The sequence below is a fragment of the Pteronotus mesoamericanus genome, unplaced genomic scaffold, assembly GCF_021234165.1.
Source record: "Pteronotus mesoamericanus isolate MK-2021 breed Mesoamerican mustached bat unplaced genomic scaffold, CSHL_Meso_final contig_24, whole genome shotgun sequence".
Classification (NCBI taxonomy): domain Eukaryota; kingdom Metazoa; phylum Chordata; class Mammalia; order Chiroptera; family Mormoopidae; genus Pteronotus; species Pteronotus mesoamericanus.
Window position 1 is genome coordinate 9,530,002 of NW_026555100.1, and position 27,959 is coordinate 9,557,960.

The following is a 27,959-nucleotide window of genomic DNA, read 5'->3' on the forward strand; positions in this document are numbered from 1 at the left end:
ATAATAACAACAACAAATCAATTCTTAGGAGAAAATAAGAGTAAATGAATGCTTTTATTAGTGAAACAAGTCATTTTATTATATTTCCAACAAGGCATTTTTCCTCCTATAAATGAGACAAACTACAATACTTTACAACAACATAACTTAGTTTTTTAATATTTTCAAAGAGAAAAGATTTCTTTGGGAATTTAGGAAAGTAAATACTTTGGAAAAAATAACTACAGGAAGTTACTTTTTCCATTTTAATATAACAGGCTTGTCTACCAGGTATGTTACTCAGCAATTTTCCTCTTAGAGAATCTCTCAAGTACTAGACAACAAAGCACCTATCTTTAGAAAATGAGTCAGGAAAGGTTTATATTTAAATAGGAAACAAGCAATTTAAAATGCCAATCACATGTCACTTTAACAAGGCAATTTACATAATTTGGTGTTAACTTATTATCTTTATGTTAAGGTCCTAGTAGAGACTCAGTTGGTCTGACTATATATCAAGTTCAAACTGTACTCATCTGGCTACAAAAGTATCACGATGGAATTGGGCCCATTTCAGTAAGGGAAAAAAATCTCTTCAATATTGCACGTGTCCTTTCCTTAAAAATGAGGATTATTAGGTCAGGGCCATCTTGGTTCTGAATCTCTCCATTTTTGTTGGAAGAAGACTCACCATCTCTTTACTAAGTTCTAGCTCAACTTCTATTTCCTGCGCAGCCTCAGGGTGCTTTTCACAGTAATCAACAATGAATTTGTAATGTTCCAACGATGTTGCCAAATTTTCTAGTTCTTTCTTGGGATCTGAAGTGATGATTCTGCCATAAAGACGGGCAACTCGAAACTTAGCTAACATGGCAGGACGAAGAACATCTTCCCCTATATGCTCGGGAAATACTTTATTTGGGTCTCTCAGGGAGTCTAGGAAGAGCTGGTAGTACTTCAATGCTGATTTATTAAGATTATTTATTTTTTTTATGATGTGTGAATCAGGATCCCTCAGCTTGTCGGCAATGGCCACCTTCAAATCCATCATATCATAGTAAGCATGAGCAATTTCAAACTGAATCTGTCTGTTGACCAACAGATAATACTGTGGATTCAGGTCCACAATTAGGGGCTCTAGCATGGCTATCCTACGTTTATGCATCTTGCATCGTCTCTCCATGTCAGTTTCAAAGAATGCAAGCACCTTAAACAGAGCACTGTGGTCCTGGACAACTTCAATATGGTCAGTGACATAACCGTCAATCTGAAAGAACTCTTTTGCCTCAGAGACATAGTGCTGACCCAGTAAGAAAAGTTCTCTGGCTTCTTCAAAATCTAAAGGTCTCAAATAGCTCACTTTCTCTTCTACTGCAGAGATTGCGTCACAGAGTTCACCGGTTCCAAACTGCACAGCTTTTTTCCTAACGCTTTCTTCTTCATCTAGTTCTTTTTTCCTTAAAGCTCTAAGTTCAGATTGTTTATCAAGATCAAGCTCTCCTATATTGTCCTGAAAGAAAAAATAACTACGGTTAAGTTGGACACTAACCTCCTGCTGTCAAATAATATTAAAGCAACTGAAAAGTAAAAAAAATAAACCCTCTTATTTCCTAGCCTGGTTTAGGGAGATATGACAATCTTAAACATTCTTTTAAAACTTCTTTCCTCTAATTATATTCCAATTATATTAAAAATACAAGAAACTAGGAAGAAGTATTTAAATAGATAAACCACTTACATACTTTATTCCTCTTTAGGGATCTCAAATTAAATACATATGAAATAACATTAAAAATGTGAAACATTATTACATGTAATACATTATTATTAACATTAAAGTAAAACTGCAATATAAATCCTAAAAATATTTCAAACATGCCATTGACATTAATGATATGATGTTTATGCTATAAGTTATTTAGTGAAATATATTTCAGAGAAATGCACCAGGTCTTTTAAAGACACCAAAGTGAAGCTAAGAGTTAAATCTCCCTTTGTAGTTAAAGTTCTCTCTCCTGCCTCCTGGGACAAAAAAAACACACATAATTTGAAGTTACAGTTGTATATAAAGACATATATATGTATATAGATGTAGATATAGGTATAGGTATAGGTATAGGTATAGACATAGACACAGACACAGACATAGATATAGATATAGATAGCTAGGATGGTTAAGAAATAGAGTAAGTTCATCCTCCTCTTCCTGGCAAATAAAATTAATCATCAGATCCCTTAATGCTCAGCCTCAAGAGCTTTTCTTTTTCTCTCCTGATTTTGTCTCTTTAGACCTACACTGTTCTAAAAAAGAGCCATGTGTGAATGACTACCACTTGAAATGTGGTGGGTCCAAACTGAGATGTGGGCTGTGTAAAATAATACATATACAATTTCCAAGAAGTATTTTTTATCCTCACCTGAGGACATGCTTATTGATTTTAGAGACAGGGGAGGGAGGGAAAGAGAGAAGGAGAGAAACACCGATGTGAGACAGAAACACCGATTAACTGCCTCAAGTATGCGCCACAACTGGGAACCAAACCTGCTACCCAGACATGTTCCCTGACCAGGAATTGAACTCATGACCCTCTGCTCCACAAGACAACGTTCCAACCGAGCCACACCAGCCAGGGCTCACAGAAATTTTTGTATGAATGAAGTTCCAATTGGAATCTCTTAATTTTTAAATATTGATAATATATAGAAATGACAGTATTTGTTGATGTTCTGGGTTAAAAATATAATTAAAATTAATTTCATCTGCTTCTCTTTTTCCTTTTCTAATGTGGCCACTAGAAAATTAAAAATTACATCTGTAGCTGGTATTCTGTTTCTGTTGGATAGCGCTGCTCTAAACAGGTGATTCCAGCCACACCCATGGCTGCAGTTGCCACTCATGGGATGATGACTCACAAGTCTACAGCTGCAGCCCAGGCCTCTTCTCAAGCTCCAGACCCAGAACTACAGCTCCCTTGATGACATCTCCTCTCAGAAGATTCAGAGGCATCTCATCCTCAATATGCACACCCCTACTCTTCTTCAGCAAACAGGTTCCTGTTCTAGTGTTTCTTTAGGGAAGAACACCTCATCAATGGGGACAGCCAGCAACCTAGGAACCATCCTTGAGAAGTCCCTCTCCTCTCCATTTACTCCACACTTCCAATCTATCACCAAGTCTTTAATGTTTTGCTTCCTAAATACCTCTTGAATCCAATCTTTTTTCTTCTTCACATCTCACCTGGACGGCTACAGTGGTCTTCCATCTACCTCATCTCCCTCATCCACTCTTACTTCCCCTCAATTCACTCTCCATTCTGCTACCTAAGCAATTATTCCAAAAACCCTTCAAGGCTTCCATTCCTTGAAGGCCCTGCATGCTCTGGGCCCTTTCTAACTCTCTTTGATCACATGCTCCCTCACTCTCTTCCAGCCTCACAGACCTTTGCTCCATCCTTTCTAATACTATGTTCCTTATACCCTAGAACTTTAAACCACACTGCTTCAGCTCCTGGGAATGGTGCTCCCTCTTTTCTCCAGTCTAGGTAGTTCCTACGCAGTCCCAGAGCTTCCATCAAATGTTCCTTTCTCCTATTATGTCTTCTCATACCGTGTGTCTCTGTGGAACTTATCAAAGCTGCACTCTTACATGAGGTCAAAAACCAGGGTTTTTTTGTTCATTAGAGTATAATGACTAGCAGAGAGCTGGTATAAACATTTAATTAAATAAATCTGTGTATGTTTAAGTGTAATTGAAGAAGCCTTTTGAAATAAACAAATGATCAAATGATGAAGTTAACGTAACAAAAAAGGTCAGATGAAGGAAAACCTGAGTAATTTTTGCAGCATGGCAATTATCTGGGCTTAATGTAGTCAGGTGATAGGTTCTAGTGCCTAGTCTGGAAAACATCAACTAACTGAAGGGTAAGAGTTAAACCACATGAACTTTGCTTGACACAATAAACTCCAACGTAGGCCATAAGTCTCTAAATATTGTTTACTTACTTGCTTCCTGGCTGCTTATTTTGAGAAGAAACCTGACAGCTCTTCCTGGCTCCAACTTCTCTAAATATAAAACTCCCTAGTTCTTTTCCCTACTTTCCTTACCCTTCATCTCTAAAATGCTGTCATCTTCATAAGAACTATGCTCCTGGGGTTTTATGGGGGTTTTTTTGTTTAGTAGTTTTACAATGTTCTGTATTATTTCCTGGTAAAAATTAATGCATTTTATTGAATACAAATAGAAAAAATAAAGCATAACAGCTCCTTCAGGAAAGTCTATGTATCTACACTTAGTATATTGCATCCAAATGATTTCTTTTCTTTCCTCTTTAGTAGTTAGAAACTAGGATTTAAAATGGATCAGTAATAATAATGATGGTGATGGTTAACATTTATTGAGAACTTGGTATGTCTCGGGCACTTTTCTGAGACAAACACACACGCACAAATTTAACTCTCCTAACAACACTATTAATACACACTACTATTACCAGGAGGAAACTGAGGCACAAAGAGATTGAGGAGGTTGCCAAGAACACATAACTACAAACTGGCAAGGCTTTTTCCAGATATATTTATACTTATCGTTATAAAAATATGTATTTACAGGATGGGACAAAAGTAGGTTTAAAGCTTTGAGTATGCAAAACAGAATTTATTCTTATATTTTTATTTATTAATTATCGTATCATTTTCCATACAAACAACTGTAAACCTACTTCTGCCCCACCCTGTATATACTGCATGAAGTATTTAAAGATTAGTAGAATTATTTCCTGCCCTTAAGTTGCATATAGTCTAGAAAGAGGTAAAGGAACATGAATAGGGATAATACAAAGGAGAATTTAAGTGACTTAGGCAGGGATTAGAAAAGTTCTATGGAGTTTAAAGGAAGGAAACAACTGTAGGCAGTGAAGAACTACGCATTTAATAATTATTTATTGAGAATCTATTGTACCTGGAGATGATATAATATAAATATGACACAGACCCCATTTCTCAGGAAATTATATTCTATCCAAAGAAAGTCTTCAGGCCCTGGCTGGTGTGACTCATCGGACTGAGTGCCAGGCTGTGAATGGAAGTCACCGGTTTGATTCCTAGTCAGGGCATGTGTCTGGGTTGTGGGCCAGGTCCCTGGTTGGGGGAGTGCAAGAGGCAACTGATGGATGTTTCTCTCACACATTGATGTTTTGTTTCCCTCCCTCTCTTTTTCCCTTCCTTCCCCTCTCTCTAAAAATAAATAAATAAATAATATTTTTTAAAAAGATCAAAGAAAAGTCTTCAAGGAAGAAGTGGTATTTGAGATAGGCCTTAAATGATAAGATTTTAAAAGGTATAGATGACGAGAGTAAGAAATGTTTATGAGAGCATTCTGCCTGTCTTTCATAATAAACATGCAGTGAGCCCAATAAGTATAATTCCAGCTTTAAGCTTTCATCTATGTCCTGTTCATTTAACACAGTCAAGGCAGCTTTTGACTGCATTACCTGCATTGAAAGTTGGGCATTCTGCATGAGCGTCAAACAGTATTTGATCCAGCATCTTGCTATTTCCCCCTTTCTTTGATGGTAAAGCTCTGGCACATCTCCTTCAGCTTCAGTAGCTAAAATTACAAATATGATTTGTCTAAGTTAATGGTCACAATTGTAATTTTCATTGTGTACTGTACATCATTCTTTTTTATATCACTTTTTCCTATTATAAAAGTAACAGATCCTCACTGAAGTACTGGGAGAAAAAACCCAGCTGCAAATCCCTACTACACAGAGGCACTTACTAATATTATTTTTGCATATTTCTTTCTAGTTTTTTCTTATGTATTATCTGTAGGTGAAGACTAAGATCATGATATATATTCAGTTTTAAATATAGCTTTTTCTTTCTATATTATACCACTAACACTTTACCTGTATCATTATCAATCTTTTAACATCATTTTTAAGCATAGCATGATATACAATTAAATAAATATGCCATATTTTATCCATTTTTCTAATACTGGGCATGTGTTGTTTCCAATTTCTTCTATCACAAACAACTCTAAACATGAAGATTTCTGTGCATAAATCTGTCTGGATTTTGGTTTATTTCCTTAGGACAGATTCCTACAAGTGGAGTTCACTGGGTCAGAGTTTACATCATTTTAAATGCTCTTGATACATACCGTCAAATTATTTTCAACAAATACTCTAACCAACAATATATCAAGCTACTCAATAGAAGCATTTTGAAAAGGTTGGACACTGTCATTTTTTTAACCTTACTATTTTGAAGAGTAAAAACACAATGACATCTTACTAGTGATTTAGTTTTTATTAATTTTGGGGCGGACAAGTGCGTCTTATGTTTCAACCAATCTACAATTAATTCAATGTAATAAATTAAGGGAGGAAAAAACAACTACAGTGAACCCTTGAACAACATGGGTTTGAACAGCATGAGTCCACTTATATGTCAATTTCTTTCAGTGACTATATTGGAAAAATTTTTGAAGTTTGTGACAATTCAAAAACACCTGCAGACAAATCACATAGTCTAGAAATATCAAAAAAAAAATTAAGAAAAAGGTATGTCATGAATGCATAAACTATATGTACATAGTAGTCTATTTTACCACGTACTACCATAAAATATACACAAACCTATTATACAAAGTTAAAATTTATCAAAACTTATGCACAAACACAAACCATACATGGTACCACCTGCAGTTGAAAGAAATGTAAACAAACATAAAGAGGCAGCATTAAATCACAACTGTAAATTATGATTTTAACTAAATTAACTGTAATGCATACTGTACTACTATAATAATTTCATAGCCATCTCCTCTTACTATTGCTGTGAGCTCAAGTGTTGCGAGTGTCTGCTCAAAACACTATGTAAATGCTAATCATCTCTGAGCAGTTCCATCTCTCCACCCAATTGCATACTGGAGTTTCTTTAATTCCTTAGTTGTCAGACTTCCATTCAATTTGATTTCATAGTTGCTAGACTTCAATTCAGCTCAATTTCTGACATTCCTGAGTGATGGTTTTTCTATACTTTAGTTGTAATTTTGACATGGTTGTACACAGAGGCAAGCCATGTCTGCCTCCACTGCCATCTTGACTAGGAGTCCTGTGTATTTATTCTTATATTTTGAAACTTCAGTCACCCTCAAAGTACTCCCCGTTTGATGCAATATATCTATTGAGACTTTTTTCCACTGCTCAAAACAGTGTTTGAACTTGGTGATTTTGATGCCCTTTAGTGCTTCTGCTTTTTTTGTTTCAGCTCTTCCAGATCAGCAAAACATTTCTTTGAGGACTTTTTTTCATCCGGGGAAACAAACAAACAAACAAACAAAAACAACAAAACACGCCACTCTGGGGGAGATCAGGCGAACGGGAAAGGTGGGGCACAGGGTCATGCTGTTTTTGGTCAAAACTGCTGAATACGCAGTGCAGTGGAGGCAGGTGTGCTTGTAAGTCACCCATCATGAAAAGGGCAAACAGGTTGAAAAAGTCTTCAAAAAAACTTCACTGAAACCAAATGCAGCCTCTCACAACAATGCCAGCTGGTACACTGATAAGATGGATTCCTAGAACATTCACCTAACGGGGGAAAACTTTTAAAAGGGGCCCACACTCCAGAAGATGACTCTGGTTTTTTGGGCCCCCCCATATATATGTACCTATTATAAAATTTAAACTACTCTTATGCTTTGGGGATATTATTAAGTAAAATAAGGGTTACTTGAGCACAAGCACTGTGACACCACAGGAGTTGCTCTAGGTGACTACTAAGTGACTAATGGCAAGTAGTATATACACAGCATGGACAAAGGGATAGAGCAGAACAGCATGAGATATCATCACATTGCTCAGAATGGCATGCAATTTAAAACTTATGAATCATTTCTGCAATTTTCCATTTAATATTTCCAGACCATCATTGACCTAAGGGAACTGAAACCACAGAAAGCAAAACGACAGAAAAGGGGATATTACTGTATATATTTTTGGTTGGAATACTACAAAAAGGATGTACCCAAATATCCAATTTTTTAATTATAGTGTTTTAGTCTTAAAAATTACAGTTAACATTTATATTTGAGCAAATCGAAACCACAATGAGATATCACCTCACAGTAGTTAGATTGGCTAGTATGAAAAAGTCAAGAAATAAGAGTTGGCAAGGAAGTGAAGAAAAGGAAACCCTTGTGTACTTTTGGTGAGAATATAAATTGATACAGCCACTGTGGAAAACAGTATGGAGGTTTCTCAAAAAATAAACATAAAGCTACCTTATGACCCAGAGATTCCACTTCCGGGTGTATATCTGAAGGAAGGGAAAACACTACCCTGAAAAGATATCTGCACCCCTATGTTCATTGCAGCATTATTTACAATAGCTGAGATACAGAAGCAACCTAAGTAGCAGTCGACGGATAAATGGATAATGAAATTGTATATAAACAATGGAATATTACTTAGAAGGAAGTCATTTTTAGAGAAAGGTACAAAATCCATTAGCAATAATTCAGTCATGGGATTTTAACATATAGCATAACTGTATTGCATATTTGAAAGCTGCTAAGAGAGTAAATCTTAAAAGTCTTCAAGAAAAAACTTTTTGTGACTGTATGGTGACAGATGTTCACTAGACTTATTTTGGTGATTATTTCACAATATGCAAATACCAAATTGTGCTGTAGATCTGAAGCTAGTGCAATGTTATATGCCAGCCTATACCTCAATTAAAAAAAAACTTTCCAAGATGACAGCATACCCAGAAATGGATTGCCTCTTTGCACAACCACAACTAAAATATAGAACCACCATCACTCAGAACCTTCAGAAATCGAGTTGAATGAAGTCTGACAACCATGGAATTAAAGAAACCACATCCATCTAAACTGGTAGGAGGGGCACAGAGGTGGAACAGCCTAGTCCCTCACACACATGTGGTGGATAAAAATTCGGAAGGGATAACTCAGGAGTGAGGAGTCCCAGACCCACACTGGGGCCCCCTGGCCAGGGTTCCAGTGCCAGAAAGATAAGTCCCCACAACTTCTGGCTGCAAAAACCAGCGGGGACTGAGTTGATGGAAGAAACTGCTGGAGCCACAAGCAGCTCCTCTTAAAGAACCCACACACAGACTCACCTATGTAGACTCACTCACTCCCTCTGAGCTCCAGCACCAGGGTAGCAGCTTGAAAGGCACCAATGGTATATAGGGAGGAACTGAAGCGTCTGGCATCAAGGTGAGCAGAGGCCATTATCCCTTTTCTAAACCTTCCCCTCACAGAGCTAGCAGGTTGGTGTCATATCTGAGACTCCATCAACCTTGCTAAAATACTGTTTGACCCTCTTGGAGATCCCCAGAGATTCAGCCCCACCCAACTTACAGGCCCACCCAAGGTGCTTTGCCCGTAAGAAAGGCTCGTCTCAGTTCCTATCAACTGAAATAAATCCTATCAAACAAGCAACAGCTGGCCTCATTTGGCCTCAGTGAGCCCCAGCAGCAGCTAGATTAGATTCACAGCTTGGCTTCACTGGGGAATCTCCAAGCCCAGCGCAATTCACAGCCATCTCAGATTGCTTTACAGCTCAGACAGGGTAGGGTGCCCCAGGCAAAACACAGGTGCGGGCTGACCTTGGCCTGCATCACCTGGGAAACCCCAAGGCCAGTACACTTAGTGGACAGCTACAGACCACGTTGAGCACCTGCCCCCTGAACACCTGATCCTCCATGGACAGTGGACGCTGGTGGTCAGTAGTCACAGCCAGTCCTTGAAGCTGACTGGCCTGGGTAAATCCCTCCCATTGATCTGGAAAACAGCAACCAAACTCAACTACAAGAGGAGGGTGTACTCAGCCCACATGAAGGGCACACCTTGAGTACACAGCTTGGGTGATTGGGGAGGCTATACCATTGGACCCTACAGGGCACCTACTAACATTAGGCCATACAACCAAGACAAATAGTCAAAGCAGCTCTATCTAATACATAGAAACAAAGACAAGGAGGCTGCCAAAACGGGGAGACAAAGAAACATGGCCCAAATGAAAGAACAGATCAAAGCTCCAGAAAAAGCTAAATGAAATGGAGATAAGCAATCAATCAGATGCAGAGTTCAAAACACCAATTAAAAGGATGCTCAAGGAACTTAGTGAGGACCTCAATAACATAAAAAAGACCCAGGCAGAAAAAAGGATATACTAACTGAAATAAAGAACAATTTACAGGGAAACAACAGTAGTATATGAAGCTGAGAATCAACTCAATGATTTGGAACATAAGGAAGCAAAGAACAACCATGCAGAACAAGAAGAAAAAAGAATCTAAAACAGACTTCTGGCCAAGATGGAGGCATAGGTAGATACACTTTGCAACCTTACACAACCAAAAGAAGGACAACAACAAATTTAAAAACAAAAAACAACCAGAACTGCCAGAAAATAAACTGTATGGAAGTTTGACAACCAAGGAATTAAAGAAGAAAGATTCATCTGGACTGGTAGGCGGGGTGGAGACAGGCAGCGGGGATGGAGAGGACACACAGCAAGGCAGTGGCTGGAGGACTGGGCAGGGGAGATGGCAGCTGGCGGTCCCAGCATTTGCATGATAAGCCAGAAGGAACAACAGGGGAGTGAGACAGACCTCGCAACCCAGGATTCCAGCTTGGGAAAAGAAAGCCTCAAAACCTCTGGCTGTAAAAACCAGTGGGGGTTGCAGCAGCAAGAGAAACTCCCTGCCTCACAGGAATGTTCACTGGAGAGACCCAAAGGATCATAGAACATACCAAACCCACCCACTCGGGAATCAGCACCAGAAGGGCCCAATTTGCTTGTGGGTAGTAGGGTAACTGACTGAAAGCCAACAGAGAGCCAAGAAAGTGTCATTGTTCTCTCTCTGACCCCTCGCCCACAGACAGCGCCACAATGCAGTGATGTGGGTTGCCCTGCCCTGTCAAATACCTAAGGCTCCACCCCTTACAAGGAAACAGGTGCACCAAGAAAAAGAAATATGGCCCAACTGACAGAAATATGGCCCAAAAAACAGAACTAAGTGACGAGGAGATAAACTATCACATGCAGAGTTTAAAACACTAGTAATAAGGTTGCTCACAGAACTGGTTGAGTATGGTCACAAAGTGGAAGAAAAAGTAAAGTGAAACAGAACAAAATGAAATAAACAGCAAAGTAAAATAAAGAAAAATATACAGAGAACCAACAGTAAAGGGAAGGGAACCAGGACTCAAATCAACCATTTGGAGCAGAAGGAAGAAATAAACATTCAACCAGAACAGAATAAAGAAACAAGAATTCAAAAAAATGAGGAGAGGCTTAGGAACCTCTGGGACAACTTTATAAATATTCCAACATCTGAATCATGGGGCAACAGAAGGAGAGGAGGAAGAGCAAGAAATTGAAAACTTATCTGAAAAACTAATGAAGGAAAACTTCCCCAATCTGGCAAAGCAAATAGACTTCCAGGAGATCCAGGAAGCTCAGAGAGTCCCAAAGAAGTTGGGCCCAAGGAAGCACACACCAAGGCACATCATAATTACATCACTCAAGATTAAATATAAGAAAAGAATCTTAAAAATAGCAAGAGAAAAGGAGACAGTTACCTACAAAGGAGTGCCATAAGACAATCAGCTGATTTCTCAAAAGAAATCTTGCAGGCAAGAAGGGGCTGGAAAGAAGTATTCAAAGTCATGATAGGCAGGGACTTACATCCGAGATTACTCTATCCAGCAAAGCTGTCATTTAGAACGGAAGGGCAGATAAAGTGCTTCCTAGAAAAGATAAAGTTAAAGGAGCTCATCATCACCAAGCCCTAAGTCTATGAAATGTTAAAGGGGCTTATCTTAGAAAAGGAAGATCAAAATTATTAACAGTAAAATGACAACAAACTCACAATTATCAACAACTGAATCTAAAACAACAACAAACTAAGCAAACAACTAGAACAGGAAGAGAATCACAGAAATGGAGGTCACACGGAGGGTTATCAGTGGGGGGCGGGGTAGAGGGCAGAGAATGGGGGGGAAGTTACGGGGTATAAGAAGCATAAATGGTAGGTGCAAAATAGGCAGGGAACTTTAAGAAATGTATAGGAGATGGAGAAGCCAAAGAACTTATACGTATGACCCATGGACATGAACTAATGGGGGGGAATGCTGGTGGGAGAGGGGTGCAGGGCAGAGGGGAATAAAGGGGAAAAAAAACAATGGGACAATTGTAGTCGCATAATCAATACAATATACTTAAAAAAAAAAAAAGAATCCAAAAAAAATGAGGATAGTATAAGCAGCCTCTGGGACAACTTCAAGAGGTCCACCATTCACATCATAAGGGTGCCAGAAGGGGAAGAGAAAGAGCAAGAAATTGGAAATCTATCTTAAAGAATAGTGAAAGGAAACTTCCCTAATTTGGTGAAGGAAACAGACATGCACGTCCTGGAAGCATAGAGAGTCCCAATTACGATGCATGCAACGAGGCCCACTCCAAGATATACCATAATTAAAGTGTCAAAGGTTAAAGATAAGAGAGACTCTCAAAAGCAGCAAGAGAAAAGAAGTTAGTTTCCAGATGGGAGGGGGTAGGGGGAGAGCGGGTGAAGAGGTGAGGGGATTAAGAAGTACAAATAGACAGTTACAGAATAGCCATGGGGATGTAAAGCACAGTATAGGAAATGGAGTAGCCAAAGAATTTATACGCCTGACCCATGGGCATGAACAATGGTGGGGGGATTGCCTAAGGGATTAGGGGGCACTGACTGGAGGGAGTAAAGGGGGAAAAATCAGGACAACTGTAATATCATAATCAATAAAATATAATTTTTTAAATACACAACTTTTAATAAATAAATTTCGGTTTTTGGGGGTTCTCCCCAAAAGAACGTAGTGTATCTGGGTTCAGTACTATCCAGCTTCAGGTACCCGCCAGGGTTCTTGGGACACAGCCCCTGCAGGTAAGTGGTTACTACTGAACTCTGGGTTTTTACTAAGAAAACATCAAATTAACAACTGATAGAATTTCTATAAAATGGTTGCCTATATTTTTAAAAAATGTCTATGTGATAAATGAGAAAGAGGCTGAGGAATGTTGCAGATTAAAAAAGAGTAAAAAGGAGTGACAACTAAATGTAATATGCAATCTTGAACTGGATATTCTAGTACTAGACAGGAACTGTTATAAAGGACATTATGAGGACAATTAATGAAACAGAGATACACATTATAGATAAAAGAACTATAGTGTTTCCTGTTCTATGATTACATAAGAAAACATTCCTATTCTTAGGAAATACACATTAAAGTAATTAGGGTTAAAGGAGCTTAATGTATATAATTTTTTCTCAAGTGGTTCAGAAAGAAAAATAAAATATGACTTCAAATGAGCCAAATATTATAAATTAATGAATTTAGAAGGGCATATGGTAGGTAGTTTTGTTTTATTCTTGAGTTTTCTAGTTTAAAAATATTTCAAATAAAGTTTTTAAAAAGCTATATATAATAAAACATATACACATAAACTTACTGTCTTCTGTGGTTGGATTCTTTCCAGTTTGACCAAAAATGACATTAGCAGCTGATAAACAGTGCCTGGCCTCCATAAAGCACAGCTGTTAAGGAAATAAACAAGAGTAAATGCAACTGTCCTGCAGCCTTATTTGCAATTTATATTGCATAATGTCTTTTGATATGGGAAGAGCTATTAAAATCAGGTAAAAACCACTAAGGAGATGCTAGAAAGATGCTGAACATTAAGAAGGTATATTAAATACAGGTCAAAAAGCTACACCAAAGAAGTACAATGCCCCCAAACTCTTCATAATCCAAACTGCCTAGAAGACAGCTGCTGATTGAAAGTTAGCTCTCCTCAGGTAATCAGTAAGTATACAACAATAGCTATCACCATAGACTCAAAGTGCCTCAGACAGCCTTTAGGTTTAGTTCAAATAGCCAAAGTTCCATGCATGATAAATTCTTAGATCATTTACACTATGTCAAAAGACTTAAATATTTAACTGTTTTAGGTTTAGAGATCCCTTTTATATTCTACCATTCAAAGGCAAAAAGACTCAATTTTGATAGGAAGAGAGTCCTGTCTTCTAAAATCTTTGTAATTTATAATGGGGCTTCCCACCAAGTTTTGAAGTCACAGATAAACTATGAAACTGCTTCACCAACACACTTGGAAGACTTCATAATTCAAATCTGGGCGCAGTAAACTTCTCAAATGTTTGAAGATCTTGTTAATATAAACACTTCGCATTTATCATGTAAGTCACAGGACCACCCAGCAGAAGTACAAAGTTAAAGTCCAACTTTTAGTTGGAAGCCACCCTCATTAAATATGTCTACTTCATATTAGATATTACCGATTTTGCTAAGAATATTTTTAATGGTTAATTATGACTTTAAAATCTCAGCATTAAATGTAGCTTTCCATTATGGCAAATTCAGAAGCCATCTTGAGAATAATTGGGGACTGACCATCTGTAGTATTAGCCCAGCAACATCTGCAGATCAAAGAGTTGGCATTAAACCTCGAAAAACCAAAAGTTACAGTTTACAGAAACAGCTTTAATTGTCCCTCTGCAATTCCTTGCCCATCATTATCACTTCAGCTTTTTCCAGACTGGCTCCCTGTGAGCAACCACTACTAGAACAGTGCCATTGTATCCTCTAGGTGGCTGGTAAATGTGGGACTTTAGCATTTGCCAGGTAGGGACTCAGCAAGTAGCAAAACCTCATCACTGGAACCAGATGAAGATGAGGATGATATAAATGACAATTGCTTTTTTAAAAACATGGTTCGAATGTCTCTTTTTGCAATACAGCTTAGCTAGTTGTAACAAAACTTTATAAAACATCTTGGTTAAAAAAAATAAAAGCACAGGGTAGAGGAAGTCTGATGAAAATTACTGCATGCTCCACATAAGCAATGCTTAACAACTTTAAATGTTAAATTACACTTTAAATTTATATCTAGATATGTAAGTATTAACATCAATGTTGTTTTAAGGGTTAATTAAAATCACAATGAACATGTAATTTTAAAGTTGCTAAACAAAACAAATAAGGGGCCTCCAGAAGCTATAAAAATGGTGCCACAAGCAGAGGCACAAGATAACACTTTTGGATGATGGCCACAATGAAATGGATGCACGAGTTAGATTTCACTGAATGCTCTGATATATGCAGTAGCATTACTTACACGCTTGATCTTAGACCAAAGTCCTAGAGGCGATGCTGCAGTCACCACAGCCCTTTCTCTCCTGCTAATAGCTTTTCTGAATGAAATTCTGTGGGACAATACTTTAAACATAGGGAGCATTTACAGAACCAGCACTAACAAAAATTTTAGAAAGGCTAAAGGCCCAGTAAGGATACTGTAACAGGTAAGCAGAGAAATCTAAGAAGGAACTCTGATAAGCAAAAAATTACCAACACTTCACAAAGGCTTGTGAATCAGAAATACAAATAAAAGTAATTTCTATTGCTGAGATATCTGATTGAGAAAATCTAGCTGGGAAAGGTGGCTTAAAAGTGTTTCAGCATTAAAAACTCTAAATAAGTCAATTAAGAGTATACCAAACATGATTCTGAATAATTCCGATAAACAACTAAAAAGCTCAAACTTGTCCCTGTGTAATACTCCAGAGACATATATATCGATAATAAAGACCAGGAACTCTGGAACTGAGCAGAGAGATTTTCAACATAAAAAAAATTACTATAAAGGAATTAATTCTAAAGAATAACTGAAATGCATCACATGCTTTTATCAAAGCCCACATTTAACAGTCAACTTCCTCAGACAAATTCTTGTAACTACCAGATTACCACCGCCTAAAGATAAAGTTATATCTACAAGATAAAATCTGTACTTAAAGGTAACATCTCACTGAAATGAATTGAGACAGCATGCTTATATTGAGATAGCATGCTTACATCAAAAAAGAATTGGTTTTAGGTAACATGTAATCTTAGAGACTAGAAACATGTAAGACAATGATAAAACTCAGTATTTTAAGATCCAACAGATTAATGCAACAAAAGCTAGAAAATTTTAGTACACTGGCAAATTGGGATGCACTTTCCTGTCTAGTTTACATCATAAAATATAAGCTACCTATTTTTAAAAGATGATATATTCAAAATACTATTTGGTCTATATTTCACATATTCTGTCAGTGACTTTGTTAGGTAATTTCAAGAAGCTTACCTTATTGATGTAAAATTGTGACAAGGTAGCAGCGTTAATAGCCCACTCTATAGGATGGTAGGCATTGTGCTCAAGCTGGCGTTTCAAAGTACTGTGGCAATAATGAGCAGCCTTCTCAAACATTTCCATGTGCTGGTAGACTTGAGCCAGGTAATATAGGTTATGAGTATAAACCTTCTCAAATCTATGAAGAAAAAAACCCACATTTGCATAATGGTTTACAATGTATACAGAACATTCACATATATTTACCTTGATCCTCTCACCAACTCTTGAATTGGGTATGGCCACTATCTACTTGACAGATAAGAAACTGAGCCTTAGATCTGAACAGGGTCACATATTAGTAAATGGCAAATGAAGGTCTTAATCTGTATCAGAATCTACATTCTAGAACCTTTAAGAGTGTCTTTTAAGAGAAAACATGCTTTTTTGAACAATCATCTACACTATGTAGAAATACCTGTGAGGGCTGATTTCTATACCTACTCACCTTTTTGATCTCTCTTGTTCAGTAAGTTTCTCTTCTTCAGGGAGAAAATGCTCAGTAGGATCAAGAGGAGGACTCCCAACCTACAGTTAGAAAAACAAAACTAAAATTTTACTCTAAACACCAAGCGCCCTCTTCTGGAGAAACTGGAGAAATCAAAATTTTTAATAGCCCAATATAGTTTTTACTAGTTCATTTCATGTTACCCAAGAAGTAATTTTCTTAATTATAAAATACAAAAGAGTCAAAGAAATAAAAGGAGATTTCATACAAACACACACTTCACAAGATTTTAACTGCTGTTTCAGGTGAACTTCAAATACACTAAAAAAAAAGAAAACTTTGCTTTTTTAAGTATTTAAAATCTTAAGTCTGTATGGTGAAAAAAAAGTTCTTTTAAAAATCTACATAAGCATGACAAATAGGAAAAAATGTATCCTTAGAGTAATATTGTTCTAAACTGACCACTAATGAAAAATCAAAGTTTTAAATAATTTTTCTAGTATTTTTTACCTCGAGGAAACAAGTATATATATTACCCTATTTCAATAGAGGATCATTAAAACCAGTGAGTCTATTGCTTATTGTCTCGTGCTTCTATTTCCTCATCTATTAAATAAGAATAATAAGAGTATCTAACTCATAAGGATACTACAAGGAATTAATGAGTTAATATGTGTATCTCAAGTCTTCCAAAAGAATAGTACTTAGCCTCTGCCTCATTCTACTTTTTTGAGAACAGTCCCATCTACAAACCCAGCCTTGCTTTAAACCAAATTCACTAACCACCAAATAGCATCAATGCTTCCCATTTAAAAAAACAAACAAACAAAAAGAAAAAACGGTGACCTTGTATTCTAGATGCAAACATAAAAGCATCACAACTTGGGCTCCTAGAATTCACAGAAAGTAAAAATGACAATGACAGGAAGCAAGGCCCAAGGCAAACACAAGAGATGAGTAATTCTTCAAAGACCTCCTCAACAATTTTGAGGGCTATTTATTTAGTATGCTTACCCCTGGCTTGATGAGGGGAATTAATCTATGTTTTATCTTACATACATACTTCACTGTTATGACTACCATACTTTGTGACACAGTTAAATCAATCTCCTAACTAAAACAGTATAAAAGTGCACAGAGTTTTGCTATGTGTTTTACGTTTTGTTATAAATACTATTTTTAATGAGATATTATAGGTATTTGATATATACACATTTTAATTTAATAAGTTCATGAATTAAGAGTGAGAGCCTAAAATCGTAAAAAGAGACTAACATCTCAATTTGGCTTTGTGGTGTTCTGCTCTCTTCGGTACTTTAGGAGTAAAGTGGTAACACCAAGGTAGAAAAGCCATGACTTAAAACTCTCCAATCTGGGGATATATTCCTCAGGGAAAAAAATGAGTGTTAAGGGCCTATAAACACATGTTCTATATGTACATTCTAAAATTTCTTGTGGGTGTAATTAACATGTTGATTTGCTCCAATCTTTATCCTCCAGGGGCAGCTAGTTATAGGTAGAGACGATATTTTATTGATACTTGATTGTCCAGCATATTTGCATAGTACCTGGCACATACTAAAAACAATAAACATTTAATGAACTAAACTGACAAAGCAAATAGGAGCACTCAGGCTGTGCATTCTGCTTACAGCATATTCCTTCTATCTGCTATCATCATTTGATATACACTGTTCTTAAAGGTGCACCTTGGTCTTGTATTTTACACTAAGTCCAATTGCTATGAGAGGACGCATAGTGGTTTAAAGTATGGGTTCTGGAGTCAGATCCTGCAAGTTGGAATGCCAGCTTCACCGTTCACTGGTGTGTGGAGGCAAGTCACTTAATCTCTTGTGCTGTTTCCTGATCTCTAAAATAAGGATAACAAAAGTATCTGCCTCATAAATTGACATGAGGATTAAATGAGTTAAAATCTGTAAATCACTTATAACAGTGCCTGCCAAGTACAGCTATTAGGTGGTGACCTACACAGTTCTATAGAGAGGTCCCTATGTACGCTCAAGAGTCATATACTAAAATTATCAGTGAGAAATTCTTAACATCCATTCTTGACTAGTTTCAATCAAATCTTAAAATTTATCTGACATGCAACATACCTCTTTCATATACTGATTATATAGTGCTTCTGATGATTCTAGGTAAGCTTGTGCTGTTTGAATTTCTTCTCTTTCAGACCACAAGATACCTAGGTTATTCTGGAAAATTAAAAAAAAAAATGACAATATAAACTTCTAATTACAGTAACTTTCATAGTTTCAAAGTCAATATTTACCTATCAAATAGTACCAGCCCTGATGTAGTGGTACGCAGCTGCAGATGGATTCCTAATGACCCCTGCCTACTGATATTTGTGACCTTGTATAATCTTTTCCCCTTAAGTATGGCTGGATTTAGTGATTTGCTTTTTTTTTTCTTTTTAAAGATTTTATTTATTGCACTGGTGTGGCTCACTGGGTTGGGCATGACTCAAAAACCAAAAGGTTGCTTGTTTGCTGGTTCGATTCCTGGTCAGGGCACATGCCTGGGTTGTGCTCCAGGGCTCAGGTTGGGGGCGTTGTGAGAGGCAACGGGTGGATGTTTCTCTTCCTCTTTTTCTTCCTCCCTTCTCCTCTCTCTAAAAAATAAATAAAATCTTTAAAAAATATATTTTATTTTTAAAATATTTCTAAAAATATTTACAAAATCTTTTAAGATTTTATATTTTAGAAGGAGGAGAAGGGAGGGAGAAAGACAGGGAGACAAACATCCATGTGAGAGAGAAACATCAATCAGTTGCAACTGCGGACTGAGTCCACAACCCACACATGGGCCCGGCCCAGGAATTGATCTGGTGACCCTTCACTTTGGAGAATGACAATCAACCAACTGAGCCACATGGGTCAGGGCATGGCTTGCTTTTAACAAACAAAATATGGCAGAAATGATAGGACGTCTCTTCCAAGACTAGGTTACAGAACACTGTGGTTCCATCTTGCGTGCTCTCTCTCCTGTTCTGTCTGTGGGAAGCTAACAGCCACATTATGAGTCACCTGGTATACAGATTCATGTGGCAAGAAACAGGCAAGTCAACTGAGGCCCTCAAACCAACCACCTGTAAGGAACTGAATGCTGCCAACAATCCCGAGAGAGCTTGAGAGATCCTCCCCGATTTGAGCTTTCAAGAGCATCCCCAAAAGGACAACAATCTGATGAGAAACCTTTAACCAGAGGCCTCCAGCTATGCCTTGCCCAGATGCCTGATGTAATAAAAGTTTTTTTTCAAGATGCTAAATTTGGGGTGAAATTTTACATAGCAATAGATAATACACACAGACATAAAGAGGAGCCAGAAACATGTTTTCAAATATCTACATCTCCAGAGACCTCTTAAAAAGGAAACATTCTCAAGAGTTACTGATTCAAAACCTGAAGAAATGGACATCAACTCTCAAATTCCTATTATTCAAATTATGTTATGAAAACTCTGAAGATGCTATATACCTTTATTCATCAGTTAGGTTGGATTCCTAAAGTTTACCATTTCAAACAATAAAACATATGCTTATATTTTCCGGAGTTCTTCAAATTATATAGCTTTCTAATTGTATACAGTCAACTAAAAATGCTTCATTTGTATTGTCTTTTCTTGTATTGATCACTACTTTTTGATTTCCATAGCACCAATTTCCTTCTGCTACCATGAAGGTGTTAAGATTTGGGGTTATATGCTAAATAACATTTTTAAAACCAAGCCAGTTTGTCCCCCGCCATGACTCTTTACCAGGCCCTGCACAGAGCAAATCAAGCCTGCTTAGAGGGTCCGAACTCAAGACTGCATGCCCAGCTCCTCTTCAGGAAGTAAAGTTAAACTGCCTCCCACTCCTTGGGACAGTCCTTTAGGCACAAGGAAACTTCTGAGGCTGGGTTTCTGCAATCTTTTTTTTTTTTTTTTTTAACTTCCCTAGGGAAGAGAACAGTATAAATCAAATTTTTAATGCAGATTGTTAACCTGGGGTCTAGACGCACAAGGTACCCATGAATAGAATTCAGAGTCTATGAACGTGGATGGGAAAACATTAGAATTTATTTTCATTATGTCCTACTAAAATTTAGCATCTTTTAATTATGAATGCAGGAAACAAAATACAACAATATTTAGTACCTGAGATTTCTGTGACCTATAGAAGTGGAACATTTTTCATATTACAATTAGCTATATTGCAAAATACTTACTTATATTCATTATACTTTAATATTATAGACTTTTGCCCTGGCTGGTGTGGTTCAGTGGGTTGAGTGCCAGCCTGCAAACTGAAAGGTCGCTGGTTCAGTTACCAGCAGGGTCAATTCCCTGGGTTGCAGGTGAGGTCCCTGGTTGCGGGCATGCAAGAGGCTGCCCACTGATGTCTCTCACATCAGTGTTTCTCTCCTTCTTTCTCTCTCCTTCCCCTCTCTCTAAAAATAAATTTTTAAAATCTTAAAAAAAAATTTAGACATTAGATACATCATTAAATATTCTTAACATTAATAAAGCAGCATATATATTACTATATCATTTCTTTCAAATATATTTTTGTAACTCCTGTATTACTGGTTCCTTTTATAATCCTTTAATTTTATCTTATATATTTAAAATCATTACCCTGTTATAATAAATATAGGCTCCACTAGACTGCAAAAGGGGGCATATGGCACAAAAAATGGTTATAAACCCTACAGATTGAAGATGAGCATTTCACTGCAACAAAGACCTCTACTCTGGCTTTGCATTATCTATTCTGTAATTTTTTAATGTGACGATTGACCCTCATGCCTAGGACTACAGATCGTAGTGATAATTTACTGAGAGACTGGGCAGTTTTCTCCTCTATATTGCTTATGAAGTCCTTTGCAGGATGCTGGGGAAGCCTGAGGGCCCACTACTAACTTACAAATTATTCTGCCCACCTAGCCTCAAATACAATTTACTTTAACATTACTTTTCTGATCTTAGACATGGATCCACAACTACCTTTTCTCATTCCCTAGCTCAATTTATTTTTTCTTGAAATATTCCATTTGGCCACAACACCAGCAAGCCCATCCCCAGCATACTGTACCTAGCCTAGGCAGTCTACAGATTTACCTAGTACCAGGAACTGGTTAGCCACAATTGCTCTATTCTGATGGGCTGGTGATGCACTTAGCCTGCTAGATCCCAAGTAGGCTGTGCCACAGAAAGCAACAACTTTGGTGTGTGATAAATCTTAAACCAAGTAGAAACCTACAAATAACTAAAGTTGTTTATACAACTTTAACTTATTTTGATCTTATTTTAACTTATTTTGAACCATAACTTATTGAGATCTTGAAGGTAAGGACCACGCAAGGGATCTAGAATTGATTTTTCAAAAATATAGGGTTTGTGTTTTAAGTGTTCACGCCACAGAGATAAGTGGTATTGACATTCTACATGAATTGTTTTTTAAATATAATATAAATCGCCCTGGCTGGTGTGGCTCAGTGGAATGAGTGCTGGCCTGTGAGCCTTGGAGTCGCCAGTTCAATTCCCGGTCTGGTCAGGGCACATGCCTTGGTTGTAGGCCAGGTTCCCAGTGGGGGACACACAAGAGACAACCACACATTGATGTTCCTCTCCATCTCCTTCTCCTTCCCTTCCTCTCTAAAAATACATAAAATCTTTTTAAAAAAATAAAATATAAATCCTACAATACTACACCAGAAAAACACTGTACCATTCACACTGAGCATCATCATGTCCTTGCCCTCAAGATACCACACTAGTGCCCTGGCTAGTGTGACTCAGTGGATTGGGCACCAGCCTGCAAACCAAAAGGTTGCCAATTTGATTCCCAGTCAGGGCACATGCCTGGATTGTGGACCAGGTCCCCAGTGGAATGTGCGTGAAGGGCAACAGCACAGTGATGTTTCTCTCCCTCTCTTCTTCCCTTCCCCTCTCTAGAAAATAAATAAAATCAAATCTTAAAAATTAAAAAAAAGATACCACACTAGGTAGGGGAAAAGTTAAATATAAAATAAAAACAGCTAAAAAAGTACTATTACTGGTGAATTCTACCAATTATGTAAGGAAGAAATAATACTAACTCTACACAAATCCTTCTAGAAAAGTGAAGAGGAAAGAACAGTTCCCATCTCATACTAAATCAAAGATATAAGAAAACTACAAGCTGATATCCTTCATGAACACATATACAAAAAATATTATCAAATTTTAGCAAATTGACTCCAACAGCAGCCCCGGTTGGTGTGGCTTAGATTGAGTGCTGGCCTACAAACTAAAGCATCGCCGGTTCGATTCCCTGTCAGGGCACATGCCTGGGTTGCAGGCCAGATCCCCAGGAGGTAACCTACACAGTGATGTTTCTCCCCCTCTTTCTCTTCCTTCCCCTCTCTCTAAAAATAAAGAAAATCTTTAAAAAAAAAAAAATTGAATCCAACATTGTATAGAGAAGTAATACTTTACTGAAGTTTTACTTGGTTAAAAACTCCAAATGGAGTTTATCACAGGAACAGAAGGTTGGTTTAATATTGGAAAGTCAATGAAATTCACCATATTAAAAGAGTAAAAAATAAAAAAAAATGATCATCTCAGATGCAGCAAAAAAATGATGATGAATCAAAGAAGTGTGACCAAATGAAGAGTATGCACTATGATTTCATTATGAAATTCTAGAAAATGTGGGGGAGGAGGGTAAGAGAGCGAGCGAGAAAAGAGGGAGAGGAGGAGGAATTATAAAGGAATACAAGAAAACTTTTAGCAGTGATATTTTCATTACCTTGACTGCAATGATTGCTTCATGGGTATATGCATATGTCAAAATTCATCAAATTGTATACTTTAGATATGTGCAGTTTTATCATATGTCAAATTTACCTCAATAAAACCATAAACCCACACAAAAGGTGCTCCTTGGACATATATATCCAGGGGGAAGGGAGATAATTGATCAATATGCTAATTTGTTAGGGAATTTTACTACAGTGTTGTACCACAGTTGTAAGTTTCTACTCAAGATGATAATGCAAGTGTATACTGCTGACAGCAAAAATTAGAAGAAAAATCATTCCTAAGACTCTAAAAACCTGGTAAGGATAAGAGGGTACAGTCCCTTTCGATAATCTAATGTGGGTCCAGATTTCGTATATCTATAGTTTGCCAGGAAGAAGACACCAGATTGTAAAAAGCAGTCAAAATATCATAAATTCCCACAAAGTGGTACTTTCAAACTTTTTCGTACACACATGTAGTCTTTTACCAAAACATAATCATTCTACATAATTCCAAACATGCCTTATAGTCATCCCTCTCCCTCTTAAGATTGATATTTTTGGTCAACAAATATATTATTTTTAATGGCTACATGCTGTTCCTCTGTATCAACGATTCTCAACCTTTTTCATCTCATGGCACGTATAAACTAATTACTAAATTTCTGCAGCACACTAAATATACATTCAAGTTTTTGCTGATTTAACAAAAAAATTGTTCTATTTGTATTTGTAGTCATACCGGATGGCTACTCTGTTGACTGTTGTCATTTTTCTATATGACAATCTAAGGGAAAAGAGGTCAGTCAGTACCTCTGACTAAACAGTCAGGTATTGCATGCTTTAAAAATTCTTGCAGAACACTAATTGAAATCACTGTTCTATATGAATGTATCAGTATTTACTTAACCATTTCTACTGATAATTACTTTTTTAAATTAACAATGCTGTGATGAACATCCATGCTAACATACCTTTGCATTTGAATCCCAATATTATTTTATAATATTGATGTGGAATTTTTAAGACAAAGTCTTAACTCAAGAGTTCTGATACTGCGAGGGTGGGGGGGGGCATATAAGGGGACTAAATGGTAATGGAAAAAAATAAAATAAATAAATAAATAAAATTAAGAGAAAAAAAGAGTTCTGATACCTACTGATATCTAGAAAGTTTGATAAATTTATATTTCCACCAGCAATCATGCAAATGGTTAAATTCATTTTATCAGTCTCTCCAGCAATGAATGTAAGTCCATATCTTTAATAATCTTTCCCAATCTGATATAATTTTTCTATTTCATTCTTTTAGTTTGCTTTATTACTAGTGAGGTCAAATCTCTCATCATGTATAGCAAATATTAAATGTAATAAAATGCTCTGGTGTGGTAATGCCACTGGAATAAACAGATCAACTAAATAATGGGGCTAAAAAACAGACTAGCACAAACAGAATCTAACTAAATAACTACTGCTGTACTGTTTTAGTACCTGGTGGGCGAGTTTTAGTGCATTACTTTCCATATTTTTATATTCACTTTTCTTTATTCTTTCAGATAAACATACTAATTTTGTCAAGTTCCAAGAAAAAAATCTATTCTAATTTGAGCAGGAACTGCATCATGGCCAAAAATAAATGTCAGGATAACGATACTATTATGTTTAATTTTTGCCACCTTGGAACATGGTATATCTCTCCTTTTAAGATCAGCAGCTCCACTCGAGCTGGTGTGGCTCACTGGATCGAGTGTCGGCCTCCAAACCAAAGAATTGCCGGTTCAATTCCCAATTGGGGCACATGCCTGGGTTGTGGGCCAGGTCTCTAGTAGGGGGCACACAAGACACAGCCACACACTGGTGTTTCTCTCCCTCTCTTTCTCCCCCCTTTCTTCCTCCCTTCCCCTCTATAAATAAAATTTTTTAAAACAGATTATCAGTTCTATCACCCTTAATACTGCTATTGTGAATGCAATTTCTAAAAATAATATTTCCAACAAGTTATTGCTTATATAAAGGAATACTACTGATATATTTACCTTATATCCTCCTGCTTTATTGAAATGATAATTCTAATCATTTCTCTGTTGATGACTTCAGGTTCTTTAGGTACAGAAAGATCACACATGCAAATGGTTTTTATTTTTATAAATTATTTTATTTTTCCAAAATAACTCTTACTTGCTCTCTACATTATTACAAGGACCAGAATGTCTCTAATCAACCACCCTTCAGAAAAGGCTGGCTGTTTGAAATATTGTACTTCACTGAAGGTAAGATGTCAAAATTTGTAAGACACACAATTATTTTATGTATCAAAAATAAAATATTGCCAAGTAAATTATAACACAAAATCAATCAGCTATAAAGGCACAATGATTTCAAAGATATTAAAATATGAAAGAATGTGCGTATTATAATTAATAAAATACAATAAACAGTGGCGATTCTATACTACACTAAGAAAAGTTTCTATTTTTGATAATGAATTTTTTATTTATTTACTTTTAAATATTTTATTTCTCTACCTTCGGAGATGGGAAGGGAAGGAGAAAGAGAGGGAGAGAAACATCCATGTGTGAGATACATCCGTCAGTTGCCAGCACCTGACACACAAGCCAGGGATGTGTCCTGACCAGGAACAGGATCAAGCGACACTTTGGTTTGCAGGAAGGCACTCAATCCACCAGGCCACACAGCCAGGACATGATATTGAAGTCATTTTTTTAAATGTTTAAGCCCTGGCTGGTGTGGCTCGGTGGATTGAGCATTGGCCTGCTAACCAGGGGTCACGTGTTCAATTCCCAGTCAGGGCACATGCCTGGGTTGTGGGCCAGGTCCCCAGTACAGGGCGTGTGAGAGGCAACCACACACTGATGTTTCTCTCCCTCTCTTTCTCCCTCCCTTCCCCTCTGCCTAAAAATAAATAAAATCTTAAAAAAAAAAAAAAAATCTTAGGCAGCCACGCTGTTAAAGAAAATTTCAAATAACTGAGGTTTTGTTTGAATTCAACATCTTAATAGATTTCATTAGATCATTCATCTATTCAACAAATTTTTAGAATGGCCTACAAGGTGCCTGGTACTAAGGTTACAAATAGTGAGCAAAAAGAACTATAGTTCCTGTTACTATGTAGCTCTTAACTTTATTGGGCCATGATCATGAAATATGACCTCTACAGTTTCCTTTTTAATTTTGAGGGTTTTGAGGCCTACTTACCATATGATTTTGGTAAATGTTGAGTACCTGGTACATACAAGTTCATATATATTTGCACTCTGAAATGTTATGTTCCTGATGAAAATGTCAGATTTTTTTAGTAAACCAGGTACCATATAAATGGGAAACAAAGTGATACAAGAAATAAGATTTCATAGGTAGGAGGGAGCGATCAACTCGGAACGATCCAAATAAAGGTATTAAAAGTATGGGGTGAATCGTAAGATGAGTTTTAAAGAATGGGCTTATCTGGGGAACGAACAAATGAATATGGCAATAAGAGAAACTTAAGATTTCAAATATTTTGTTTTAAATTAAGAATGTACTCATGCCATTCTTTGTAATTTCCTTGAGATCTTAAATTAAAATTACTTTGATTTTTCCTAACAGAATGAACAGCATTATGACTAGTGAAGAAGAGTTGGAAAAGGCATATGGGATTGTAGGAGGGTTTCGGGAAAACAATGGCTTCGAGCACGACTAAACGAAGCAGCAAGTGATGTTGAAGTGGGAGATGCGGGTGGAGAGGGAGTTGGAAGACGCTTATCCCAAAGCTTCAAAAACGTGGGACAAATTGTGCCTTATAACACTTGCCTTTGGCCTTGGCAAGAGTCGGGGCCCCTCTCCAGCCCCTCGCCTCTGGCCGATTGCAGCAGGCCGGGCCCGCTCTCACCTGCGCCTGGATGTACAGAGAGACGCAGTCTTGCGACAACTGGTATTTGCGCAGCAGCCTCAGGCATTTCACCAGATGCTCCTCCCCGGCAGACAGCTCCTCCGTGTCGATGAGGTTCACCCCGAGATGGAACTCAATAACCGCCAGCCTCACTGCCCGCTGGGCGATGGGTCCCTCGACCTCGACCACCTCAGCCGGCGGCCCCAGGGCGTGAGGCCCCGCGCCCAAGCCCTCCTCGGCCTGAGGCAGCTCATCCTCATCCTCCGGCGCGGGGCCCAGCAGCGCTTTGACCTCTTCCAGCAGAACTCGGGCGCCGTATTTGGACTTGTAAGGTTCCTTCTCGGGGTTTTTATGCAATTCTACCCGAGACAGGGCCAGCGCGGCCTGGAATTTCTCACGAATCTCGGCCCACGAAGTATTCGCCATAACAGACTCCGCAGCTCAGGCTTCCTTTAATGTTTCCAATCGGGACTCCCGCCTTCCTCCTGCTTTGCGACACTTCACTTACGGCCCCGATAGGCCCGGGCACTGCAAAGTTGTAACCAATGAAGCCCGCCCAGGACACCGCAATATGCTCG

The 27,959-nt window shown here is 37.6% G+C and overlaps 1 protein-coding gene across 1 annotated transcript; it reads right to left on the reverse strand.

The window, feature by feature from the left end:
* Positions 1–52: 52 nt before the first annotated feature.
* KIFBP (kinesin family binding protein) lies at positions 53–27,945 on the reverse strand. The gene is made up of 7 exons (XM_054572687.1): positions 27,382–27,945; positions 18,822–18,920; positions 16,705–16,784; positions 16,212–16,395; positions 13,518–13,602; positions 5,469–5,584; positions 53–1,489 (listed from the first exon to the last, which is right to left on the reverse strand). Exons 1-7 carry the CDS (start codon positions 27,805–27,807, stop codon positions 614–616), a joined length of 1,866 nt encoding a protein of 621 aa, XP_054428662.1. The 5' UTR covers positions 27,808–27,945; the 3' UTR covers positions 53–613.
* Between the last annotated feature and the right edge of the window lie 14 nt (positions 27,946–27,959).